This window comes from Odontesthes bonariensis, chromosome 6 (genome assembly GCF_027942865.1).
Source record: "Odontesthes bonariensis isolate fOdoBon6 chromosome 6, fOdoBon6.hap1, whole genome shotgun sequence".
NCBI lineage: Eukaryota > Metazoa > Chordata > Actinopteri > Atheriniformes > Atherinopsidae > Odontesthes > Odontesthes bonariensis.
In genome coordinates, this window is record NC_134511.1 from 27,012,152 (window position 1) to 27,034,164 (window position 22,013).

Here is a 22,013-nt window from a genome sequence, read left to right on the forward strand (position 1 = left end):
GTTAACAGTTAGGTGCTCAAACAGCACTCCCCATAGAATTTGAGTATTTTTCACAGGCTTTAAAAACTCATTGTAATGCTTCTTGCAATTGTTGTGGAGAAAAGGAGTTGAATATGCGTCGGTCAGCCTTTCATTGGGGAAGTTTATTTGAACAGCCGTCACAGCAAATGTGCTTACAGAATGTTCACAAATCTCCAACGACCTCATTTTGCGACAACCTTTTATACGTAGTGGCCAGGCCCAATCTTCTTTGGAGGCGCCTAGCTCTCGCCATTATTATAAACAAGCTCATCCTAACTATCAACAATATTCATATGAACCAGTCAACAAGGCACACGATGTAATTAGGCCATGTCATGACATTTCTCTCCCACATAGTCCCCCCTGAAATCACTTATCAGTGATTTAATAAAGAAATAATCTAAAATGAAAGAAAATCATCCCACATAATTAATTAAGAATTAATTACCATAATCAACCATAATCAATGAAAAGGAATATATATATGTATCCGAATCACATTAAATGATACTGAATTCAACAATAACACAAATTTTAACATCGCCATCACACCTGTCCACTGTTCGCAGTGCATAGGAGCGAAAAACCCACCGGATGCTACTTTCGTAACTCATGTTCTTATTTTAGGAAAACTGTCCTACGGCCCCACCCCACTTGGCGACCGACCGCTTTACCAATTCAATTCAATTCAATTCATTTTTATTTATATAGCGCCAAATACAACAAATGTCATCTCAAGGCACTTAGATAGTAAGTCCAATTCAAGCCAATTGGAATTCAATTAATTAATAATAATCATAATTCATAAAATAATCCAATTCGTTCATATAGAGCCAATTCAAAAACAATTTCCTAGCTAAGAAAACCAACAGATTGCACTGAAAACTTTTTGTTTTTCGGTCCAATCTCCCGGCCTGAGCGTGCCTGAGGCGACTGTGGAGAGAAACGACTCCCTTTTAACAGGAAGAAACCTCTGGCAGAACCAGACTCAGGAAGGGTGGCCATCCGCCTCGACCAGCTGGGGTTTGAGAAGACAGAAAGGGGGGGAGGGGGGGAGGGGGGGGAGGGGAGGGGGGAGGGGGGGGGGGGTAAGGGGGCCGCGGCGGCACTGTAACACCATTCAAAGGATATCTGTTGGAACAGGGAAACACAAGTTAATGACCACAATAATATCACATATACATAAAGAGAGTAAAGTGAGGAAAGGTGTGACAGATGAGGCCCCCCAGCAGTCTAGGCCTATAGCAGCTTAACTATGGGATGTTTCAGGATTACCTGAGCCATCCCTATTCAAGGTAAACACAAGAAACTTGTGCTAACGAAAAAATAAATAATAAAATAAAGGACCAGACTCAGTGAGTAATTCCCTATACTCCCTATATAGATCTGCTCCTCACACCACAACAACCATCTTTTTACAGCCACAAGCTACCTCAGCCTCTCACCAACTGCACACCAGTCACAGCGGGGTGGGGATGCAAACCCCGGTTCGGGTAGGGGGAGAAATAAAAGAGGTAAGATAAGCGGGAATGGGATTCAAACCCTGGTTCGGGTAGGGGGTAATGAAAGTATAGACCAAAGGTCGCACTCAGAACAGTTGACTAACAGAACTGGCAATGGACATATTACTGATCAGTTCTGATTGATAATACACAGAGAATGAATACACCACCATCATCGAATTAATTAATCACAGTTTTGTACCAAGTACAATACATAAAATTATGGATTATCACACAACAATAGTAATAAAATGCAATGTAATGCCGCTTTCCAGTCCCGTCCCATCTCCCGTACTCTGGCGTCGTCTGCTTCTGGCCGAACATCCGTCCGGCTGGGTCTGGTACTGCTAAGCTAACTCTGGGAGGAGAGGTCGCCAGTACGTCACTCCCAATCAAAGAGATCTACAGCATCTCTTCTCCCTGTCAGGCTATACTTGGTTCCACCCCTGAGTAAAGAACCTTGCGAACGGTCCGTTGGTAACCTTCATTCGTTGACCAGCTCTTCCATGCGTTGATCCTCAGACCCGGTCTCGCAAGGTCATCTGCCTCCTGATTCCTTCCACTGTTCGTTTGAACATCACTTGCAGCAAACACCTTCTCAGAATGGGTATAATGCAACACACCAATAGGGAGACCATTATCACTATCAACAATATAGCTATTCCCGCTTTAACTGTCATCGCTCCCCCTTCTCCCAAAATCCCAAACAGACCAGTCCACCACCATTCACCTCCACCAGCATCACTCTTCAGCTCCTCTTTCAGTTCTCTGAACTTCTTCATGGCCGTTGTAAACGTCCCATCAGCTGCAGTGTTCCCGGGTATAAATGTACAACATTTTCCCCAACCACTGGCAAACACCTCTTTTCCCTTCTAATATCCAATCTAAAACTTGTCTGTTCTGCCAAGCCATCCTACTCGTCCCATGTAGTTGTTCTCCACAGGCTACAAACCCTTCACTCGTGTAGTTAAGAATTCTCTGTTGATTGTAGTATATGTAATTAATCCAGTCCACATTTTGTTAATTGTGATCCACGGCAAAATAGCCTCAAATCCAGCTGCAATCTCACTGCGTGCTTTGAGCTCAAAAGGAATCCCTCTCGGCTGCCCTATTGCATCCAAGTAAACGTGCTTATCCATGATGTAGTTACCACTAGATGTTTTAACTCTCCCTTTTTCCACATCCAAACCTAGCATCTCGTTTACCTTACCATACACTAACACCACCGATGTCTTCATCCTCACAAGTGCGCAAAGACCTATCCACCTGTTGGGTAACACATTTAACAAAACATCATCTACACATCCAGTAACTCTCAGCCATTGGGTGTGTCTGATCCCCAAAAAGATATAGAGTCAGAATTGTCATTTCTATATTTTCACATTATTGATCCAAAGTAATCGGATTTTCAAACCACACAGGTGTCCTAATAAATATTGGTTTCATATTTGCGTGTGGAAACCAAGATAAAACCCATGCGACATTGCATTTAACAGTAGTATTACCTACGTGAGTTCCAATGACATGATTAAATCCATCACTTGTAACGTATTCAAACTCACTATCGTAGTCTACTCTATAATCAGTGGGAGGCCCATCCTGTGTTGTACTAAGATTAAATTCAGCACAAGAAGACTCCAATTTGTGGCGCTTCCCTATTTTGAAAACAATTATGCAACTTATTTGGCCCGAACATCAATCTGCACTTAATCCCACACATAGGAAGCTTAAACAATAACCATTTATCCTCTTCCGATGTGAACCTACCTTGTCTGCATTCCCGCTGCTGGACCACCGCACAGTCTCTGAAGGTGTGTGGTTCTGGAACAACAACAGGCAATGCTCCTGGAGCGTCTGCGCATATGAGACACTCCGTCGCTGTCAGTTCTCTTGTAGTGTACCATGCCCATCTTTACCACATATCCTGTGCTGCCTTAAACCCTCTTCCACAGTTACACTGTTTTCCTGTCTCTACCTGTGCATGTACACTCCGTCTGTTCTTGGATTAACATGATTATTCTGTCCTGTAGTGCTAATGGTATCAAGTCCCCCTAGACTCTCACGAGAAATCTTTCTATTCTTACCACCATTGTGAACAACTTCTTTCTGACCCGAGGACAACATGATCTTACCAGATTGCCCCTTTGTCGTGGCGTCCAGTGGCGGTGATTTGGTCGTCTCCTCCCCCGGACCCATGATCCACACTTCCTCACACTTCCTCACACTTCCTCACACTTCCTCACACTTCCTCACACTTCCTCACACTGCCTCACACTGCCTCACACTGCCTCACACTTCCTCACACTGCCTCACACTGCCTCACACTGCCTCACACTTCCTCACACTTCCTCACACTTCCTCACACTTCCTCACACTTCCACCATCCTTTATTCCCACGTACTTAAATTCACGCTTAACCGATACCTCTTCACGACTAGCTCTAGTGTGTATTGCTGGCAAAGTTCGTGGCGTGGCATGGTCTGAGTGGGTGTGTATTGTTGCATCATACTCATCTGACCCAGGCTGGCTACTTCTCCTGCGGGGTGGCTTCATCACCGGACCCCTTCCCGCCTCTCCTGTTTGCAGGATCCCGTCCAACACCTCCAGGCCTTGCTCTCCTGAGCCCATGCCGTCGGCCAACACCCACACCTGGATGCTCATTAGTGTCAGAAGTCTTAACATCTTCCTTTTGTTCATCCTTTCCCTCGGACTCAACTCCGACTGTGTCTTTATTCCGAACCTTCGTGCAGTGATTCAAATGGTACCATGTGTTGCTACCTTCCATTTGAACTGCTGTTGGCGTTGCTCGCACCATTGTGTACGGTCCTTCTCGTCTTGGCTCAAGCCACTTCCTCCGGAACACTTTGATGTGCACCTGGTCGCCTGGCACCACTGGTCTCTCAACCAGCTGTTTGAGACTCAAGTCTCTGGACTCCTACTGTAGATATATTGTTCTGTGGATTGCAGTTAGTTGTTCCATGTAAGCTCTCAACTCTGTTTGCAACTGCTCAAGTGGGGGCCCTTTAAAGGGACCTCTCAACTGAGGTGCCGGCATGGGTCGACCCGTTAGCATTCTATGCGGTGTTAGTGCGGGACTCTCTGAGTCTGCATACGATAGCTCATTAGTGCAAGCGGCAAAGCATCCAGTTTAGTTTAGTTGAAGCACAGATTCAATTCAATTTCACTCTCCAGGTTCCATTGATCCTCTCAACCATCCCTTGACCTTGTGGATGATAAACGGCCCCACAGCGCTGCTTGATTCGCAGCTGCTGCAGAATGCCTTTTGCAACTCTCTAAACAAACACTGAACCATTATTTGAGCTAACCTCTGATGGAATGACGAACAGATGAATCACTTCTCTTACCCAAAAATTTTACGACCATCTATCCAATATGTATGACCGATATCCTTGTTGTGGCGTGACATCTGGCTCCAGTGACACTATTGGTGCCAAAACAGTCAGCTGGCCTCTTGATGCTACTTTCGCTGCTTCATCAGCCTCGTTATTACCTTTACTGACCATTTCGTTACCTTTACGATTATTTGACACTTCATCACTGCCAGTTTCGCGAGGAGCATCATGGCTGCAATCAGCTCCTTCATTTGGACCTCATGTCGCACTGGACTTCCGTCTGTCCTCCTGAAACCTCTCTGCTTCAAAACTGCTTCAAACAAATAGCAAATATCATGAGCATATGCAGAATCTGTGTACACATTCGTAACCTTACCTTTCACCAGTAGACATGCTTCCGTTAATGCCTTCAGTTCAGCCAACTGTGCCGAACATGGCTGTTCACACTTCTCAGCTTTCACCGTCACAAAGTTTTCCACCTTCCTGTTTCACAACTGCAAAACCTGCATGATTACCCAAACGATCTCAAACATGATCCATACACAACATAAGTGACGTCAGCCTGCACAAGTGGAGTTGCTTCTAAGTCAGGTCTCAGTTTAATGTATCTCACAGCTTCTGACACACGCTCATGTGGTTCTCCTTCAAACTCACGTGGAATGACATCTGCAGGATCCGATGTAGTACACTACTGTATTCTCACATCTGGATGTGTCAAAAGATGCACAACCTGCAAACATCCTGTCTGAGTCACAACATACCTTCTCTGATTTATTAGTTCTGAAATCTTATGGTGTCTATTGGAGACATAAGAAAAATGGCTTCTCATAGTCTAGTGTTGCCCGTTCTGGATGACTTTCGCAAATTTTGTTTCAAACTTTCAAAGGCTAACTTAGTAATAATAATAAATAATAAATGTATTTATATAGCACCTTTCATACATAAAATGTAGCTCAAAGTGCTTAACAAATAAGATCAATATAAAAAGTAAAGCAATAAAGTAAAACAATCACAAGAACAGCAAAATAGAGCACAATAGAACATGTCACTCGGGGGGGGGGGACAGAGCGAGGAGGAAACAGACACAAACCAAAGACAAAGCATTAAAAATAAAAAATAAAAATGAATTTACCAATAAAATATAGAAACATCAAATGCAATATACAAATAGTAATAATAATAATAATAATAAAATCTATAAAACTAGTGGAAGGCGAGGGTGTATAGATGTGTTTTTAGCTGCTTTTTAAAGTGTGTAATATCTGTTGACTGACGAATGTGCACTGGTAAAAAGTTCCAGATTTTTGGTGCATAAAAACAGAAAGCAGCTTCACCCGTCTTTTTATATTTCATCCTAGGAACACTTAGTAAAGTAGCACCTGATGATCTCAGAGCTCGACCCGGAACATACTCCGTGAGTAGTTCTGAAATGTACGGAGGTGCTAATCTATTCAGAGATTTAAAAACCAATAAGAGAATTTTAAAATCTATTCTAAAAGCCTTTTCTTAGCCTCGTTTGTCCACTCCAGTTGTGCTTTCAACCTTTGATCTTTGGATTTTTCATGATTCCTTTCAGAGGAAGCACATTTTATTGCATAATCTTCCCCAAAAAGATCATAATTGTTTTATTTTTAATTTTATTTATTTATTCTGGACATGGCGCTTTACTTACTCCCTCCAAGTGGGATGGAGAGATATCAGTAGTTCCCTATGGGATGAATAGATACTCTAATTTAGGCTAACAATGCTAAAATTTAAATTAGAAACTTTGTTTTGTTTAAATTTTAGAAATATTGTAATAGTGACATTTTTAAATTTAAATTTAGAAACTTTGTTTTGTTTTGTAATAATGATAGTGACCCACCTGAGGGCGGTTTTTAAACCCTTGAGTACGTCTGGTGTAAGTGTACTTCTTACCTCTATATGTCAATGCAAAGAAATACTGGGATTCCTCTGCCAGAGGAACGCCATGGACCTGCCGGGCCACTTGCCCCGCCCCGCAGGGACTGGCCACGGTCCTGCCGAACATTCAGGTTTCCTGGTGCTCTCGGACATCTGTCAGCAAAGTGTCCCCTCTCGCCACAGGCCCAACATGTTCCCGAGGACCTTCGTCCTCCAGGTGCACCTCTTCTTAACCTTTGACAGGGTCGACGATGGACTTGCCCCTGTGAACGTTGTGTGTGAGATGGCTGTTCAGCGGCCCCCGCTGTCATGGCCTCATTTTGTACTCCTTGCTTCACTTGCAGTTCTTCTAACTGCAACCGTGCGAGTTCCCTTTGCATATCCTTCTCCTGCTCCTTCCGTTTTAGTTCATCTTTTCTGTATTGATCTACTGCATGCACCACGTGGTCTCGGAATTGCCTATGTGACATTGAATTCAAACCCACCACATCCTCCAGCCTCCCCTGAGCTGGGGCAGGCAGAGCCTCTTTGATGGAAACTCTGAACAATGTCACCCAAGCTGGGCTCTTTTCAATTTCTTCCTCAGACTCTTGTGTCCATTTCTTCAGTTGTTGTGCAATGTACACAGCCGGACTCTCTGTTCCTGACAGTGGCTCCCCTTTAATGCTTCTAGGTCCACTCTTACAGGAAACTTAGCTCGTAACGCTCTCCAGAGTGCAGCTCGATATGCATTAAAATCAGTTCCATCAGCTCGGTGGCTTAACATCCAGTCATTCTCACTGTGTCTCAAAATGCCCTCCATGGTAGAAGTTCCAAAACACAGTGCCCACACTGCCTTAATGTGTCCCACAGTCAACCGTTTATCCACAGTTTCTTGTTCAAAAGCTCTTATCCATTTGCTTGCACCTATGTGAACATCAAGCAATCGAGCAACCAGCCCTGCTAGGTCGAGCATCTGCCACGGCACATACTGTCCCTGCGTCATTTCTATCAAACTCGCTGCTGACGCTGTTGGACTCTTATGTTCTTCAGGAGATGTCTTTTGAACTGGAGGTGCCAGTTCTGGTGATTTTTGATATTGTGGGAGCTGTCCCCTTGCCTGATCTGAATTACAGACGGTGTCTGGCTCAGGAGCTCCATAACTGCTTGATGTAGCTATTTGTGGTTCTGGACGTTCCAGAGATATTTTGTGATTTTTCATTTCAGAATCTCCTTGTATGTTTACTGCTCCTGGCAGTGTTGGATATAGCTCTGCATTTTCAAAGAAATGTAAAACTTTTAATTCAAGCTCTCTCTTTTTGCTTTTGTCCTTTGGTTTGTAAACTTTAATTCTTTGTTCCATAATCTTACAGGCAGCTAGATTGAAAGTGCCACCTTTTGGCCAGGGTGAGAACTTATTTTTTGTTAGTTTTTTCCCATTTTTGAGATATCTTTGGAATGTTCAGGATGCTTGGCGCTGATGGTTATTGTTGGTGTTACATCCATTGTTTCACCTAGTTAGTTCCCTTCTTTTTTGACTTTTTTATTTCCTAATTTATTTTCCTTTATTTTTCCCTAATTTTATTTTATTATTATTATTATTTTCCCCTTTTTTTCCGTTTAACAACTCTTGAAAGTCAATTTAAATTAAACTAACTCTAATCAATGCTAATTTAATGCTCGGCTAAATTTAGCTTAGATGCTGCTAATTATGCTAATTGTTGGCTTGGATATTGTCAATGCTAATGTTAATGTTAGCCTATGTTAGCTTTGAAAGCTTATGCTCTAGGTTGGTTTCAAAATTAAACCAATGTTAGTAATTCAATGTTAGGCTAATTTAACTTGTTGCTATTTTGATTTCTAGTTTGGAGTTTGGTTACTATTAGCTTATTGCTAATGCTAATGTTTGCTAACCAATGCCAATTGATGTTAGCTTCCTGCTGTTGCTAATAAATGCTAACTTATTGCTAATTAAGAATTAAACCAATATTTGCCTTATTGCTATTGCTAATCAATGCTAATTGTATTTCTGATCAATGCTAATTATTGCTAACGAAATGCTAACAAATGCTAACCAATGCTAACTATTGCTAATCAATACTAGCTTCCTTGTTAACCAATGCTAATCACTGCTAATTTATGCTACTCAATGCTAATTATCGCTAATCACTGCAAATCAATGCTAAATATTGCTAACCAATACTAACTAATGCTAATCAATACTAGCTTTCTTGTTAACCAATGCTATTCACTGCTAATTTATGCTACTCAATGCTAATTATCGCTAATCAATGCTAGTTATTGCTAACCAATGCTAATCAATGCTAGTTATTGCTAATCAATACTAGCTGTATTACAAATGCTAAACAATGTTAATTTATTGCTAATCGAAAGCTCAGTTAATGCTTACTCTGTTTGAAGTGACTCAGGCTAAAGGCGTTGCCCCAACTTTTGCCCTACCCAGATGCTTCCGCTCAGATCCATACACAATGGCCCTCATTTATCAAACTTGCGTAAGACGAAAAACATGCGTAGATCGTGTGTACGTTCTTTTCTGCGCAAAGGTTGGCATTTATCAAATCCATCGTGAGCGCAGGAAAGATGAAATCGCCACGACAGGTCTGAAGCCGTGTACGCACTTTTCCATTTTGACTTGCGGTGACTGCAATAGCATACATAAACAGCAGCGTCACTAGTGCGTGCCTCATGAGTCGCAACAAATCTCTAGGTTAAAATTACAGACTTATCACTTCAAAGAAGGCCCATGTTTTATTTGACTTCAACATAAATATAAACATAAACGCAAATGAAATAAATTAAACAAGTACAACTCCGTAATTGGAAGAGTGATGGCTCATTATTCAACCGCGCACCCTCACACCGAACGCATACGCGCACGCGTGCCACTGTGGAGAGATTAGGGCTCCTAAAGGGCAGGTGGATCTGTCTCTCAGCTGCGGGGGGAACCCTTCTATATACGCCCGAAAAGGTATGCAATATTATTATTGCATGCGGGGTTCTCCATAACATTGCCCAAAAAAAGGGAGTGCCATTTCCAGATGTACATCCAGAGGACCCCGTACCCAGAGATCCCTACCACCAGCCTGCACAGCCAAGAGCGCTCAGGAGGAGAGAGGAACTTATTCAGCGATTCTGACTTTTGGTAAGCATTCTGTTATTCAAGGAAAAAAGACGTAGCTCCGATCAGGCCAGCCACCCTCTCCTCCAAGGCACTCAAATCCAAACCTGGATCGGAGCCCCCCCCCCCCCCTGTTTATGACATGCTGCGTCGGAGAGCTGCGACCTTCTTTGGTGGCAAATTTCATATCGGACCACTTCTTCCTGATCTTATTGGAGAAAAAGTAAAACATCGTTCAATTTTAGATTTCATTTAATCTGGAGTTTATCACATTTTATTGACCATCACAGTAGGGGAAAATACATAACTCGTCCGGTCTGCGATTTACATCGCCGACGCTGTTGACAGCCGTCCCAGCTGTCAACGCTGTTGGCAGCGTTTCTTTGCCGCCTTTCGTCTATCCATGTCGCAAATTCTAGAGGTGCGGCCTCTCAGCCCCCTTTTGTAGAAGGCGTGATTAGGATAATTACGATGGATTTCAGCCGCCGGATTTATCAACAGCCGCTCGGTCTTACGATGGGATTGGTGTGGTGCGCATGTTCTGTAAATCTCACTTGAGCCTCTGCGTACGACGAGTTCTCCGTTCATATCTACGATGCTTTCTACGATGGCTTGATAAATGAGGGCCAGCAATCCAGATGATACAATGCACGTCACAGCTACGTCAATTCTGACCAATGACATGAACATTTTTTGACCAATGAAATCTGAACACACCTCTAAACCTACCTCCAATGAAACACGTCGGGGACACGTAAATTCTAACCAATAAAATATGAACACACCTCTAAGCCTGCCTCCAATGAACCACGTGAATTCTAACCAATCAAATATGAACACACCTCTAAGCCTGCCTCCCAGGCTCTTATTAACTCCTCCCAATCTGTAATCTTATGAACAAGACATAACAATTGAAACACACCCTAACTCAAAATTATAACCATGAAGCAAATCTGAGTGGCCCTGCACTCACTTAATCTTTTATTTAGCCTAAGATTATATATGTAAGACGTTGTGTTAACTCTATGTGTTAACTCAAAATGACTAAAATACTCAGAAGTCAAGGGATGAGATGAGTTGGAACCTTGATTTCTCACGCAAAATAACTTTTTTCTTTTCTTCTTTTTTTTAGATTCACATAAAACAGCAGGATTTCACACACATTGTCAGACAAAGACCGGTCACACACACACCTCAAGTCAGTCGGTCAGTTTTGTTTCAGTCACCGTTCAAATCTTCACAGTTTTAAATTATCAATTTCTTTCATTTAGACTTTTAATTTTTCAGGAGATATTGGTGTAGGCAATATATGAAATACAAAATGTGTTTTCTCTACAAGCTTTGTGATATGGTCTCTAAGGACCAAAGCAACAAACGCTGACGTGTACTTTGTCAGCTTCGCTGTGACCTTTTTATCATAAGTTCGGTAGTCAATTCATGAACTAATTTGAGTTTTCTTCTCAAAATGTCTTTATACTGAGGTCTCGGATAACTCCAAAGAGTTCTAAGCAGATATAAAATGTACCCTTATAGAACTGGAATTTACTTTTCGGAGTTTTCTTGAAATGCTTATTGATTCCACCTTCAAACTTTTTCTGTTCGCAAGTCAATCAATTACCAGCATTCGTCTACTCCTTGACTAGTGAAAATAATTTTCACATATATTAATGACTAATGTGCGCCTTAGTCCAATGGTAGCCCAACCCCCAATGCATTAAAGGTCGGCCGTTGGCTCTATGACGTCACTATGAACGGATGATTTGCCACCCTGCCCGCTCTAAAAGCGTATCCACCATTCCAGTTTAAACTCATCGATTTATTTCCTGCCAGGGCAATAGCGACTAGTCCTTCTTAATTACCACAAAAATACAACAACACAATAGCCCGACCAGCTGCTCACAGCTGTCTGCTTCACAAAACACGTCTCACATAAGCTGCTGTTCGCCCAATCTTTATCTCAATTCAAACATTCGGCTCCTCTTGGCCCAAAATTTCTCATATAATCTCAGCAGCCCCCCTGCGCAGAGGTCAGGGATTCAATAATGAATTTCAGGGATTTATGGATTTTTAAGAAAAGTTATTGTTCACACCTTAATGCATCCCTCACATTTAAAGAGATATGTTTAACTAACAGGAGAACGAGATACAAAATGTCAGCATTAGCTAATCTCATCCACTTTCAGGGGTGTAAAATGAAAGCCATTCAGATGTATACTCAAATGTATCGGGATACAACTTCACTTTTTTTGTAGAATATTAGGGACTTATTGATGTTTTGTAAACACACTACATTCATATGCAATATGGGGCAACAGAACATCACCAGTACTTTGGCATATTGTCCCCAAAACCTGATGACCACATAGGACTATGGATTTCTCTGAAATCCCTTTTTTATTCACAAAATTTTTGCAGCAAAATGTAACAATTAGTGGGCTATGGAAGGAGAAGTTACAAAAGATGAATCAAGTCAATGACTATTTCAAAAATTAGCAACCACAATTCAAATATACACTCTGCATGATATTTTACCTTTGAATAATAATCAAGGAACTATGTTGTTATCCAGAATTGGTGCACTTTCTGTGTGAGCCATCGATATGGCCACAAATCATGGCTTACAGATATCAACACAGGGTCTCTGTGACCTGGTCAGAAAAAAATGTAAGGTAATTGGATCTACAAAAACGTTGATTGGCTTTAAATGCATATAGCAGATGATTGGCATGATGGTGAATTTGGGCTGTGGCCATGGAGCTTAATTGGAGTGAAATACTTATTTTCTCCCTACAGGTTTAACTTTGAAGATGAAACACCAACAACCAACTTTGACACGTTTCCAGCAGCCATCCTTACAGTGTTCCAGGTAAAGGTCAACTCCATCGTGTTTTTTTACTACTCTGGTTGAATTGAACTCAGAAACCAGCCTGTGTCTCCCTTGCAGATCCTAACTGGAGAGGATTGGAATGCAGTCATGTACCATGGAATTGAATCACAGGGGGGTGTGCACAGGGGAATGTTCTCTTCCATTTATTTCATTGTCCTGACTCTCTTCGGAAACTGTATCCTGCCTTGCTGATCCAAGTGAATCCACTCTTGTTGCTGTCAGGGAACCGTATAGCACTGCAAAAGACTTTATCATTGACTAAACAAACAACTGCAACTGTGAATATTGGTTCTTTCTCTATCAGTCATTTGATCTTTTCTTGACAACACAAACAACCAGACACACTCCTCAATGTGTTCTTGGCCATTGCCGTTGATAATCTTGCAAATGCCCAGGAGCTCACTAAGGTACAGTTTTTCTTTTTTTTTTTTAGCATCACTTGCACTCACTGCATTTAATATTATTAATGAGAATAATAATAATTATTATAATATTATTATTCTACTTATATACTCATAAGTAATGTCAAATCAGTGTATTTCTGTAGGATTTGTGGTTCATCATGTCTAGCATGTTTTTTGTCTTTAGCAGACAGGACTTGGTAACCTGTAGTCAAGGAAAAGGATATTTTCATGCCATGTGTTATTACATAGACTGTTTTAGTGTAAGCTGGGAAGTCCTAACAATAATCATTGCTAACCTAAATCATGTAATCTTTAATACCTCACCATAACTGTTTTTTTCTTTTACATAACTAGTGTTAACTAAGTACTTTGCATTGGTTAAAGTAGAACTGCGGTATTTTCAACATTAAAGTGATAGTTCGGAGTAGATTCAACCTGGGGTCATTTGAACCGTGATATCCAGCCAAGTAGCCCACCCGAAGTTTTTTCGATATTGGCTGAACATCAGCTGAGTTACTGAGTTATCCCGAATAGCTTCGTACAAGCGTTAATGGGAACTCGTCCGTATCTCCAAAATTACCACACTAAAATCACATGCCATGACACCAAACTTCTACAGTAGTACAAATATGGTCTGTACTCACCAAACGATGCATTTGGAAGTTTGAAAATAGTCCAGGAGTTTATTATTATCAACACAAGCCTAATAGCTTCTGTGCTGCGTCGACGTCACTTCTGGGAGCTTCAAAGTAAGATGAGGGTTGATCTACTACTGTAGACAAAGTATATGCTATATTCTACATGGTTTATGAATTTTTATGTTGTAGAGTTGTGAATTTATTTTATCAATGGAGAAATTGAGCAGCCTTGCTTTGTTGTCTACAGTAGTAGATCAACCTTCATCTTACTTTGAAGCTCCCAGAAGTGACGTTGACGCAGCAGAGAAGCTATCAGGCTTGTGTTGATAATAATAAACTCCTGGACTATTTTCAAACTTCCAAATGCATCGTTTTGAGAGTACAGACCATATTTGTACTACTGTAGAAGTTTGGTGTCATGGCATGTGATTTTAGTGTGGTAATTTTGGAGATACGGACCAGGTCCCATTAACGCTTGTACGAAGCTATTCGGGATAACTCACTGATGTTCAGCCAATATTGAAAAAACTGCGGGTGGGCTACTTGGCTGGATATCACGGTTCAAATGACCCCAGGTTGAATCTACTCCGAACTATCACTTTAAGCCTCATTTATGAGTCGTCTGCAATGTTTTAGAACCCCCCTCACCGCTTTTGATGTTTACTGCTGTCTCTGGTATTTACCTAATTTTGATTCTTCTCAACCTGCTTCAGAATGGCAAGTCATGTGCATGTCCAAAAAGGTCCGTAAAAGCACCATAAACGTCCGTTTTCAAAATCATCAACTCACCGGAGTGGTTACTGGTGTGCACTGGTAATCCATATCAAATTTCGTTGCGAAAAGTTGCTTCTGTCGTGTTTTATTTGACATTTTGTACTGGATGTTCGTTGATATTACTCCGCCACCGCAAAGAAAATAGTGCGAGCATGAACGAGCTGCCAAATAAAACACGACATAAGCAACTTTTCGCAACGAAATTCGATATTGTCATGGTTTTCTCTGGTTTGTCAGACCCAAATGCAGGAAACTCAAGAGTTCGGATAGTTTGAAGTGTTTATTTTCAAAGTGAGGAAAATTGTCTTTCATGGAGTGGATCTTTCCAGGGAGTGAATTCAGTCAGGGGTTGGCACCACAGCGGCTGCAGGAATAACTGGGACTGAAACAGATACACAGGCGAGTCTGGAAAAGGTTTTCTGAGCAGGATGAAGATGTCTGTAGACTTACAGTTTTTTAGATGCGGATCCACTTGGGGGGGCAGATAAACACTGAGGGGTTTCTGGAGGTTGAGGGTTTGAATCTAGAGGGGTGTTCCAGAGCACGGTGGAGAGTGGACAGAGTTCGATCGGGAGCAGTAAGGAGAGCAAGGCTGCCAGTAGTTAATCAGGTCCAGGTCTTGGGAGAGTCTTCAGGTTTGTGTACTGGATACAAAGGTCCGAGCTTGGTTTCAGGAAACAGGAAAACCTTGGAAGCAAAAAACACAACAAGTAAGTTTTCAAGGTATCTCGACAGGTTTGTGAAAAGGTATTTCACAGGCTTGAAGTACCACTTATGGCAACAATCAGGCGCCGAAGGACTGACAGCGATCTCCTTTAATGCTCCTCCTTGATGATGGTAAGTTACTGCAGGTGTGCCTCGTCAGATGCCAGCCTCAGCCACCGTGCTCCTGACTACCACCTGGTGGAAGGAAAAAGAACCACCACACTCCCAGAACCCCAACTGATATGGATTACCAGTGCACACCAGTAACCACTCCGGTGAGTTGATGATTTTGAAAACGGACGTTTATGGTGCTTTTACGGACCTTTTTGGACATTTACCGTACTTGCCATTCTGAAGCAGGTTGAGAAGAATCAAAATTAGGCAAATACTGGAGACAGCAGTAAACATCAAAAAAGCGGTGAGGGGGGTTCTAAAACATTGCAGACGACTCATAAATGAGGCTTAATGTTGAAAATACCGCAGTTCTCCTTTAAAATAGTAATATGTAGTGGAAATAACCCCTCCGACCGCCAAATGAGGAATTTTTTTGACTGCTTAATTTGAAGCAACAGTTGATTTGTGAACATTTGATTAAATGCTGTGACTGTAGATAGAAACAAACTTGAACATTTAGCCATCAGAGTGGGTTTGATATAGCCTGGCGACGCCATCCTACGTACTTCCACCCAAAGATTTTGGTTCCGCACATAGTCTGGCCAAATCCCCCTACCTCGGTTCGCTCAGTGTTTTGCCAATCAGCAAACAGTTGCGAGTGGTGACGCAGAACTCACGCGCGGAGTCCATTGTAGTCCATATAATTGTAGTTCAACCGCAGCGGAAATAAACATGGCGACGGAAGAACGCTAGAAGCTATCCATGAAGTTGTCTCAACTCTGGAGAGCATTACACAATTAAAACAAGAGCAAGAGGAATGCCTCGTCAATTTTGTTAGTGGCAAGGATGTCGTAGCTCTCCTTCCAACTGGCTTTGGGAAAAGTTTGATTTATCAAATGGTACCGGTGTAATGAAAGCGGATGTGGGAAGCGTGATTCGCGAGCAAGAGCCTCGCGAGAGTAAGCATGAACCTCGGCACATAACCTACGTCCTTTCTAAACATTACTGATTGGTTATGGGAACTCCAATTAATTTAAGTTGCTGAGTAAGGTCCCACCCTCCATGGAAACAGATTCACCCAGGCTAGGTTTGATAGTCAAGATTGTGAGAAAATTCTATTTCCAATTCATCCATCCATCCATTTTCTATACCGCTGAATCCGTCTGTCGGGTCGCGGGGGGGCTGGAGCCTATCCCAGCGGTCAATGGGTGAGAGGCGGGGTACACCCTGGACAGGCCGCCAGTCCATCACAGGGCCACACAGAGACAAACGAGACAAACAACCATACACGCTCACACTCACTCCTAAGGACAATTTTAGAGACACCTAACATGCATGTTTTTGGACAGTGGGAGGAAGCCGGAGTCTATTTCCAATTCTTTTTTTATAACTAAAGCTTGCCAAAATCTTTTATTCACCCATGAATGTTACCCACTTCTGTATTGCACACTAATCTAATTCACTAAACCTGATCAGTGTAGTCTTATGCTTTCCCATTTAACATTAATGGTGAAATTGCCTCTATAAGCCCTGTCTCTTGGCCACCTCAGTCAGACTGGTATATAGGTTTAAACACTGGTCTTGAAAGTTCTCAAAAATAGTATTCTATTCTATCAGTGGTAAAAATAGAATCAAGAGGCAAGAGGAGTCAAAAATAATCTTCTGTAGAAAGCAAAGTGCAAGCAGGGTGCATTTAGCTAGGAAATAGTTTTTGAATTGGCTCTATATGAATGAATTGGATTATTTTGAAAATAATTATGATTACAATGAATTGAATTCCAATTGACTTGAATTGGACTATGCTATTTAAGTGCCTTGAGATGACATTTGTTGTAATTTGGCGCTATATAAATAAAACTGAATTGAATTGAATTGAATTTATTTAGCCAACATCAAAATACAGGCCAAACATGCAGTGAGACAGTTCTGGTATTGTCTAACTATTGTCTCTGGGCTTCACCTTTTATTTGTTATATGGCCCCTCCTAATCACCGCCCTTTCTGTTTTTCCTTTTAATTTTAAAAGTGTGTGTTTTTAAAACATGAGCTTGGGGTCTATGTTCTACCATCTTGTATCTTGTTTGCCCTTACTGTCCAGGATGAAGAGGAACAGGAGGAGGCCATCACTAAGAAGCTTGCACTCCAGAAGGCCAAGGAGGTAAAGGAGGTCAGCCCCATGTCAGCGGCTAACATTTCCATCACGGCGTAAGTACACCCTCCCTAATGTTTGATATTATCTTAAATTTCACATTTTACTTAATTACTCGACAGATGCAGAAAAGGCCCACATGAGTACAGGGTACTTTTTTTCCCCCCTTCTAATTTCTTACTCATGTGAAAGATCAGTTTACTGATATGCTGGATGGGTTTTAATTTGTCATCATGCAGAAACTATTATTAGAAAAGTAAACATAGCAAAATACATTTATTTATTTAAACATAGTTATGTGTTCTTAATGCATTTAGAGTAGTGTTGTGACGTTCGCGAACGAGCCGGTTCTTTGGAACAGCTCTTTGATATGAACGAAGGGAGCCGAGTCGCGGCGGCGCGGGAGCCGTTCTATTTCTCGTTCTTTTTTTTTTTTTTTTTCTCATGCGTGTTTCACGCTGCTCCCAGGGGACATTTAGTTGCGGATTCCCCCCACATAGGACAACTACCACTAGGGGGTGTAGGGCGCAGGCAGCTTGCACGTGCCCTTCACATGAGCAGTGAGTGTCTGAGTGAGCATTGACACTCCCTGGTTATTTACAATGCCTGCATCGCCATTTACTGGCTACTGGCGCCTCCCAGTGGAAGTCAAGGGAAATTGGCTTTCTCAGAATTCTATAAAATGGCAATAAAAACAAACCATATTCACTGATCAAATACTGCAACTTAACATCCAAGATTCTACATACTGTGTTTTCAAGCATGCTACATTTGATTTCAAATGGAGATGGCGTGTTAAAATTACAGTTCTTCTAATATGTATGATTGATCTGGAGCCAATCCCAGCGGTCATCGGGCGAGAGGCAGGGTACACCCTGGACAGGCCGCCAGTCCATCACAGGGCCACACAGAGACACGTAATAAACCAAAAAAAAATATATATATATATGTCACAAAACTGTTTTATTTAAAAGCTGAACATTCGGGCTTTGTAAAACACTACTTGGAAAACGTTTTACTAAAAGTTTTGTCATTTTTTTTTTCCTTTTTTGTTAAGACGAAGTAGACAAAAAAAAGTTATTTCTTTTATTACTTTTCTGTATCTACTCAACCTTTTATGACTGTTTGAATTATTTTAGGCATGGACCTCATTTATAAAAAAAAAATTTCTTCATCAATCGGCTTCCAACTGTATTGTATAGCTATTTGACATTAGTCAGTAATCAAACATTAGTAGTAGGCTTGATAAGTGTAACAGCATCTTTACAGGTCTACCTAAGAAGTCAGTTAGACAGCTGCAGCTTATTCAGAACTCTGCTGCTCGAGTCCTCACTAAGACCAAAAAAGTGGACCACATCAGTCCAGCTCTGAGGTCTTTACACTGGCTGCCTGTCCATCAGAGAATAGACTTTAAAGTTCTGATGCTGGTCTATAAAGCTCTGAATGGTCTAGGACCTCCTGACCCAGGATGAACCTTCCAGACCCCTCAGGTCATCTGGATCCGGTCTTCTATCAGTTCCCAGAGTCCGAACCAGACATGGAGAAGCTCCACATGTCTGGATCAAACTCCCAGAAAGCCTCAGATCAGCTGAAACACTCAGTGTATTTAAGTTCAGGTTGAAGACACACCTATTTTCAGCTGCATTTGAATAAAGCTCCAAATCTGAAGCTTGAGTTTCAAAATTTAATCACATGTTGACTACTGATTTTATTTATTGTTCTTATTTCTTTCTTTTTTGTTTATAATTTAAACCATGCTTTTTATTTCTACTGTTTTAATGTATCTGTAAAGCACTTTGAATCACCTTGTTGTTGAATTGTGCTGTAGAGATAAACTTGCCTTAATCTCCTCATCCATATGTATTCTTTTCTTTACCCAGAACACCTCCAGTTAGTCAGTCAAATTCCTAAACTGTAAGAAAAAAAATACCTTTCACAACATGTTTTACACCCTATTTAGCATGTATATCTATGATATTCTATTTTATTTTTCAGACATTGTCATACTGACTGTGTGTAAGTCTGCATTTGTTTGTAATGGTGCAGATAGGGTGTAATCGTTCACAAATTTATAGATATAATTTAATAAATTAGGATTATCAAGATTGTTTACAATAGTTTTGTTTTGAACTGTTACTTCATAAAAGCAGGTAGCTTTAATTAGAATTAAAGAATTAAAAAACAATGACGTCTAGAAATGCTGGTGTCGCCAGGTAGCATTTCGGCCTGCCAGTTCATACTGTGTGGACTGGTGTTGTTTAATTTTCAACGTATTTTCTGCTTGGCATTAAAATACAATACCCCTTTAGAAACCAAAGAAAACTAAAGGTAAGCAGATACAGTATGCTCAGGAGAATGACCAAAATTGCAAGATGCAGTATGATGTAAACATTTCCTATTCCCAAGTTTCATTGCCAGGAAGGACGTTGGTCTTACTCTCATTGTTGGACATTAGATCAGACACCATCTATCAATGATTATAAAACAGTCTTGGGACACAATGTTGTTTAAGTGCAGAAAACTAAATTAGCGAGTGATGATGAAACCCTTCCGAGATAACTGGATTGGGTAGCTGTTTTCGGAACCCTGGTTATTAGATTGGGACAGGTCTGGGTTTTTTTCTGTGGCACACACAACAGAGCAATGCATTCTGAATGAGACATACACACAAATTTACATGTGAACACATAATAGAAACAGAACAGCTTTGCGACTGAGCTGGAATCAAATAGGAAGCATCACCTTTTTCGCCAGTTGTGATATACTGCAGTTCCAATATTAAAATGTTCAGTCATATCTCATGAAAAGCTGTAACGGACAATTTCCAGGTATTTGCAATAACAGCATTCCTTTAAGTTAAACTCTTGATACAGAAAAAAAATCCTTTAAAACAAAACCATTAGGCAGGAGAAGCATTTTACAGCTCTGTAAAACTGTAAAAGTATATATAATTACTCTTTCTTGAGGATCTGTTTCCTGTCACCATTATTTTACATCTTCCTTGCAGAAAAAAAAAAGATTAATTTTTGTAAAACTTTGGATCTCTACCACAGTATATATGTTCTTCTCCTTTATCATTTTCTAAAGTTTATTTGGCTCCTTTATCCTTAAATGTAACGTAGTGGTGTCCCTTTTGAGTGTCATCTTTTCTTTTGTTTGTTTCAATGTTGCTCCCTTTATGTGTTTGTACTGTAGGAGTTATGTCTGCACCCCAGTCCATCACTTCCTGAGGTAAAAACCCAACTGTATTTGCTAAGGTGGTCAATAATGATGATTACGTGCCCAAAAACACACATCATCGTATTGTCATTATTTACATTCTGGAAAGAGAGACCACATAATTTAATAGATATGCCCTGCATTCATGTCATTCACACCATTTATGGGCTCTTCTGTTCATCGTTGTTGTCCGTCCATGTCCTTGCAAGAGTTCTCGACAACTATAGTACTGAGTGCTTTTTCATTATAGAAGATGAGTGCAAAGAACCTACCAACACAATCGCAGCACAAAAATGGAATAATATAATATTTTGTCTTTCAACAACAGATTGACCTTGACCACATTAATGGCATTTTTACATGATTTCCCACACTGAAATCAGGAGAAGAAACTGTTCTCAAATGACAGACTACAAAAAGTGCATGCATTGAGCCATTTCAAAATATTGTATTGAACATATATTTTATAAAATGTAGTATGTCAGAACATGGTAATTTAGCCACGCTTGGCTTTAGCTCAGGGAGAACCATAAATTAGCTCTTTCCATAGTATACTGTAATAATTGGAGTACCAGTACTTTACCGTGTTGAAAGCTCCTTTTCACCTTGACCATACTATGAATCATTCAGCATGTTGGGGCACTGTGTGTAGGGATGGGAATTGATAAGATTTTTCAATTCTGCTTAACGATTCGGTTCTTTATCGGTTCCCTTATCGATTCTCATTTGGAGAAAAAGGACAACAAACCGGTCGATTAGCATCAACTTTGTTTAGTTTAGAAGTAACACGAGTCATGCCCTTACAAACCCAACAACGGTGAGGTCCACATTGGTCTATCATGGCCTGGTTAATTTAACTCTTCCCTGCTCTGGTGAAAGGAGAAGCTGGAGGTAGACGTGAACTGGGGGTAGTACCACCAGCCTCTGGCTCTGAGCCAGTCAGGCTCTGTCTCTCATGATTTCATCTAAATGTAATGCCTGAGAAGGCATTCATTTAACCTTAACTGTTACTAACAGCAGGTTTTACAATGAGGCAAATGGCGCTAACATGATAGGCAGTGTTTGTTAGTTAGTTAGTTACCTGTAGTGTTAGCTGAGGACATGCTAACGTTGCTGGGTTCAGATTCACCGACGTTAATCATTCATTCATAGTTATTGCATGTTGGTAGTATTTCCTAGCCTGACTACGTTATACTCACGATTCTAGTCAGAATGTGAGTCTGATGCC

At 41.0% G+C, this 22,013-nt stretch overlaps 1 protein-coding gene across 10 annotated transcripts in view; it reads left to right on the forward strand.

The window, feature by feature from the left end:
* cacna1ba (calcium channel, voltage-dependent, N type, alpha 1B subunit, a) overlaps positions 1 to 22,013 on the forward strand; it is a 184,394-nt gene that overhangs the window by 95,598 nt on the left and 66,783 nt on the right. For 7 of the 10 annotated variants that reach the window (XM_075468182.1, XM_075468179.1, XM_075468178.1 and 4 more), the window contains exons 14-18: positions 12,690 to 12,762; positions 12,841 to 12,958; positions 13,123 to 13,190; positions 17,516 to 17,622; positions 20,762 to 20,797. In XM_075468182.1, the coding sequence (XP_075324297.1) occupies positions 12,690 to 12,762; positions 12,841 to 12,958; positions 13,123 to 13,190; positions 17,516 to 17,622; positions 20,762 to 20,797 (402 nt within the window). The remainder of the gene's footprint in view (positions 1 to 12,689; positions 12,763 to 12,840; positions 12,959 to 13,122; positions 13,191 to 17,515; positions 17,623 to 20,761; positions 20,798 to 22,013) is intronic. The other 3 variants (XM_075468188.1, XM_075468184.1, XM_075468183.1) reach the window with 1 other exon arrangement.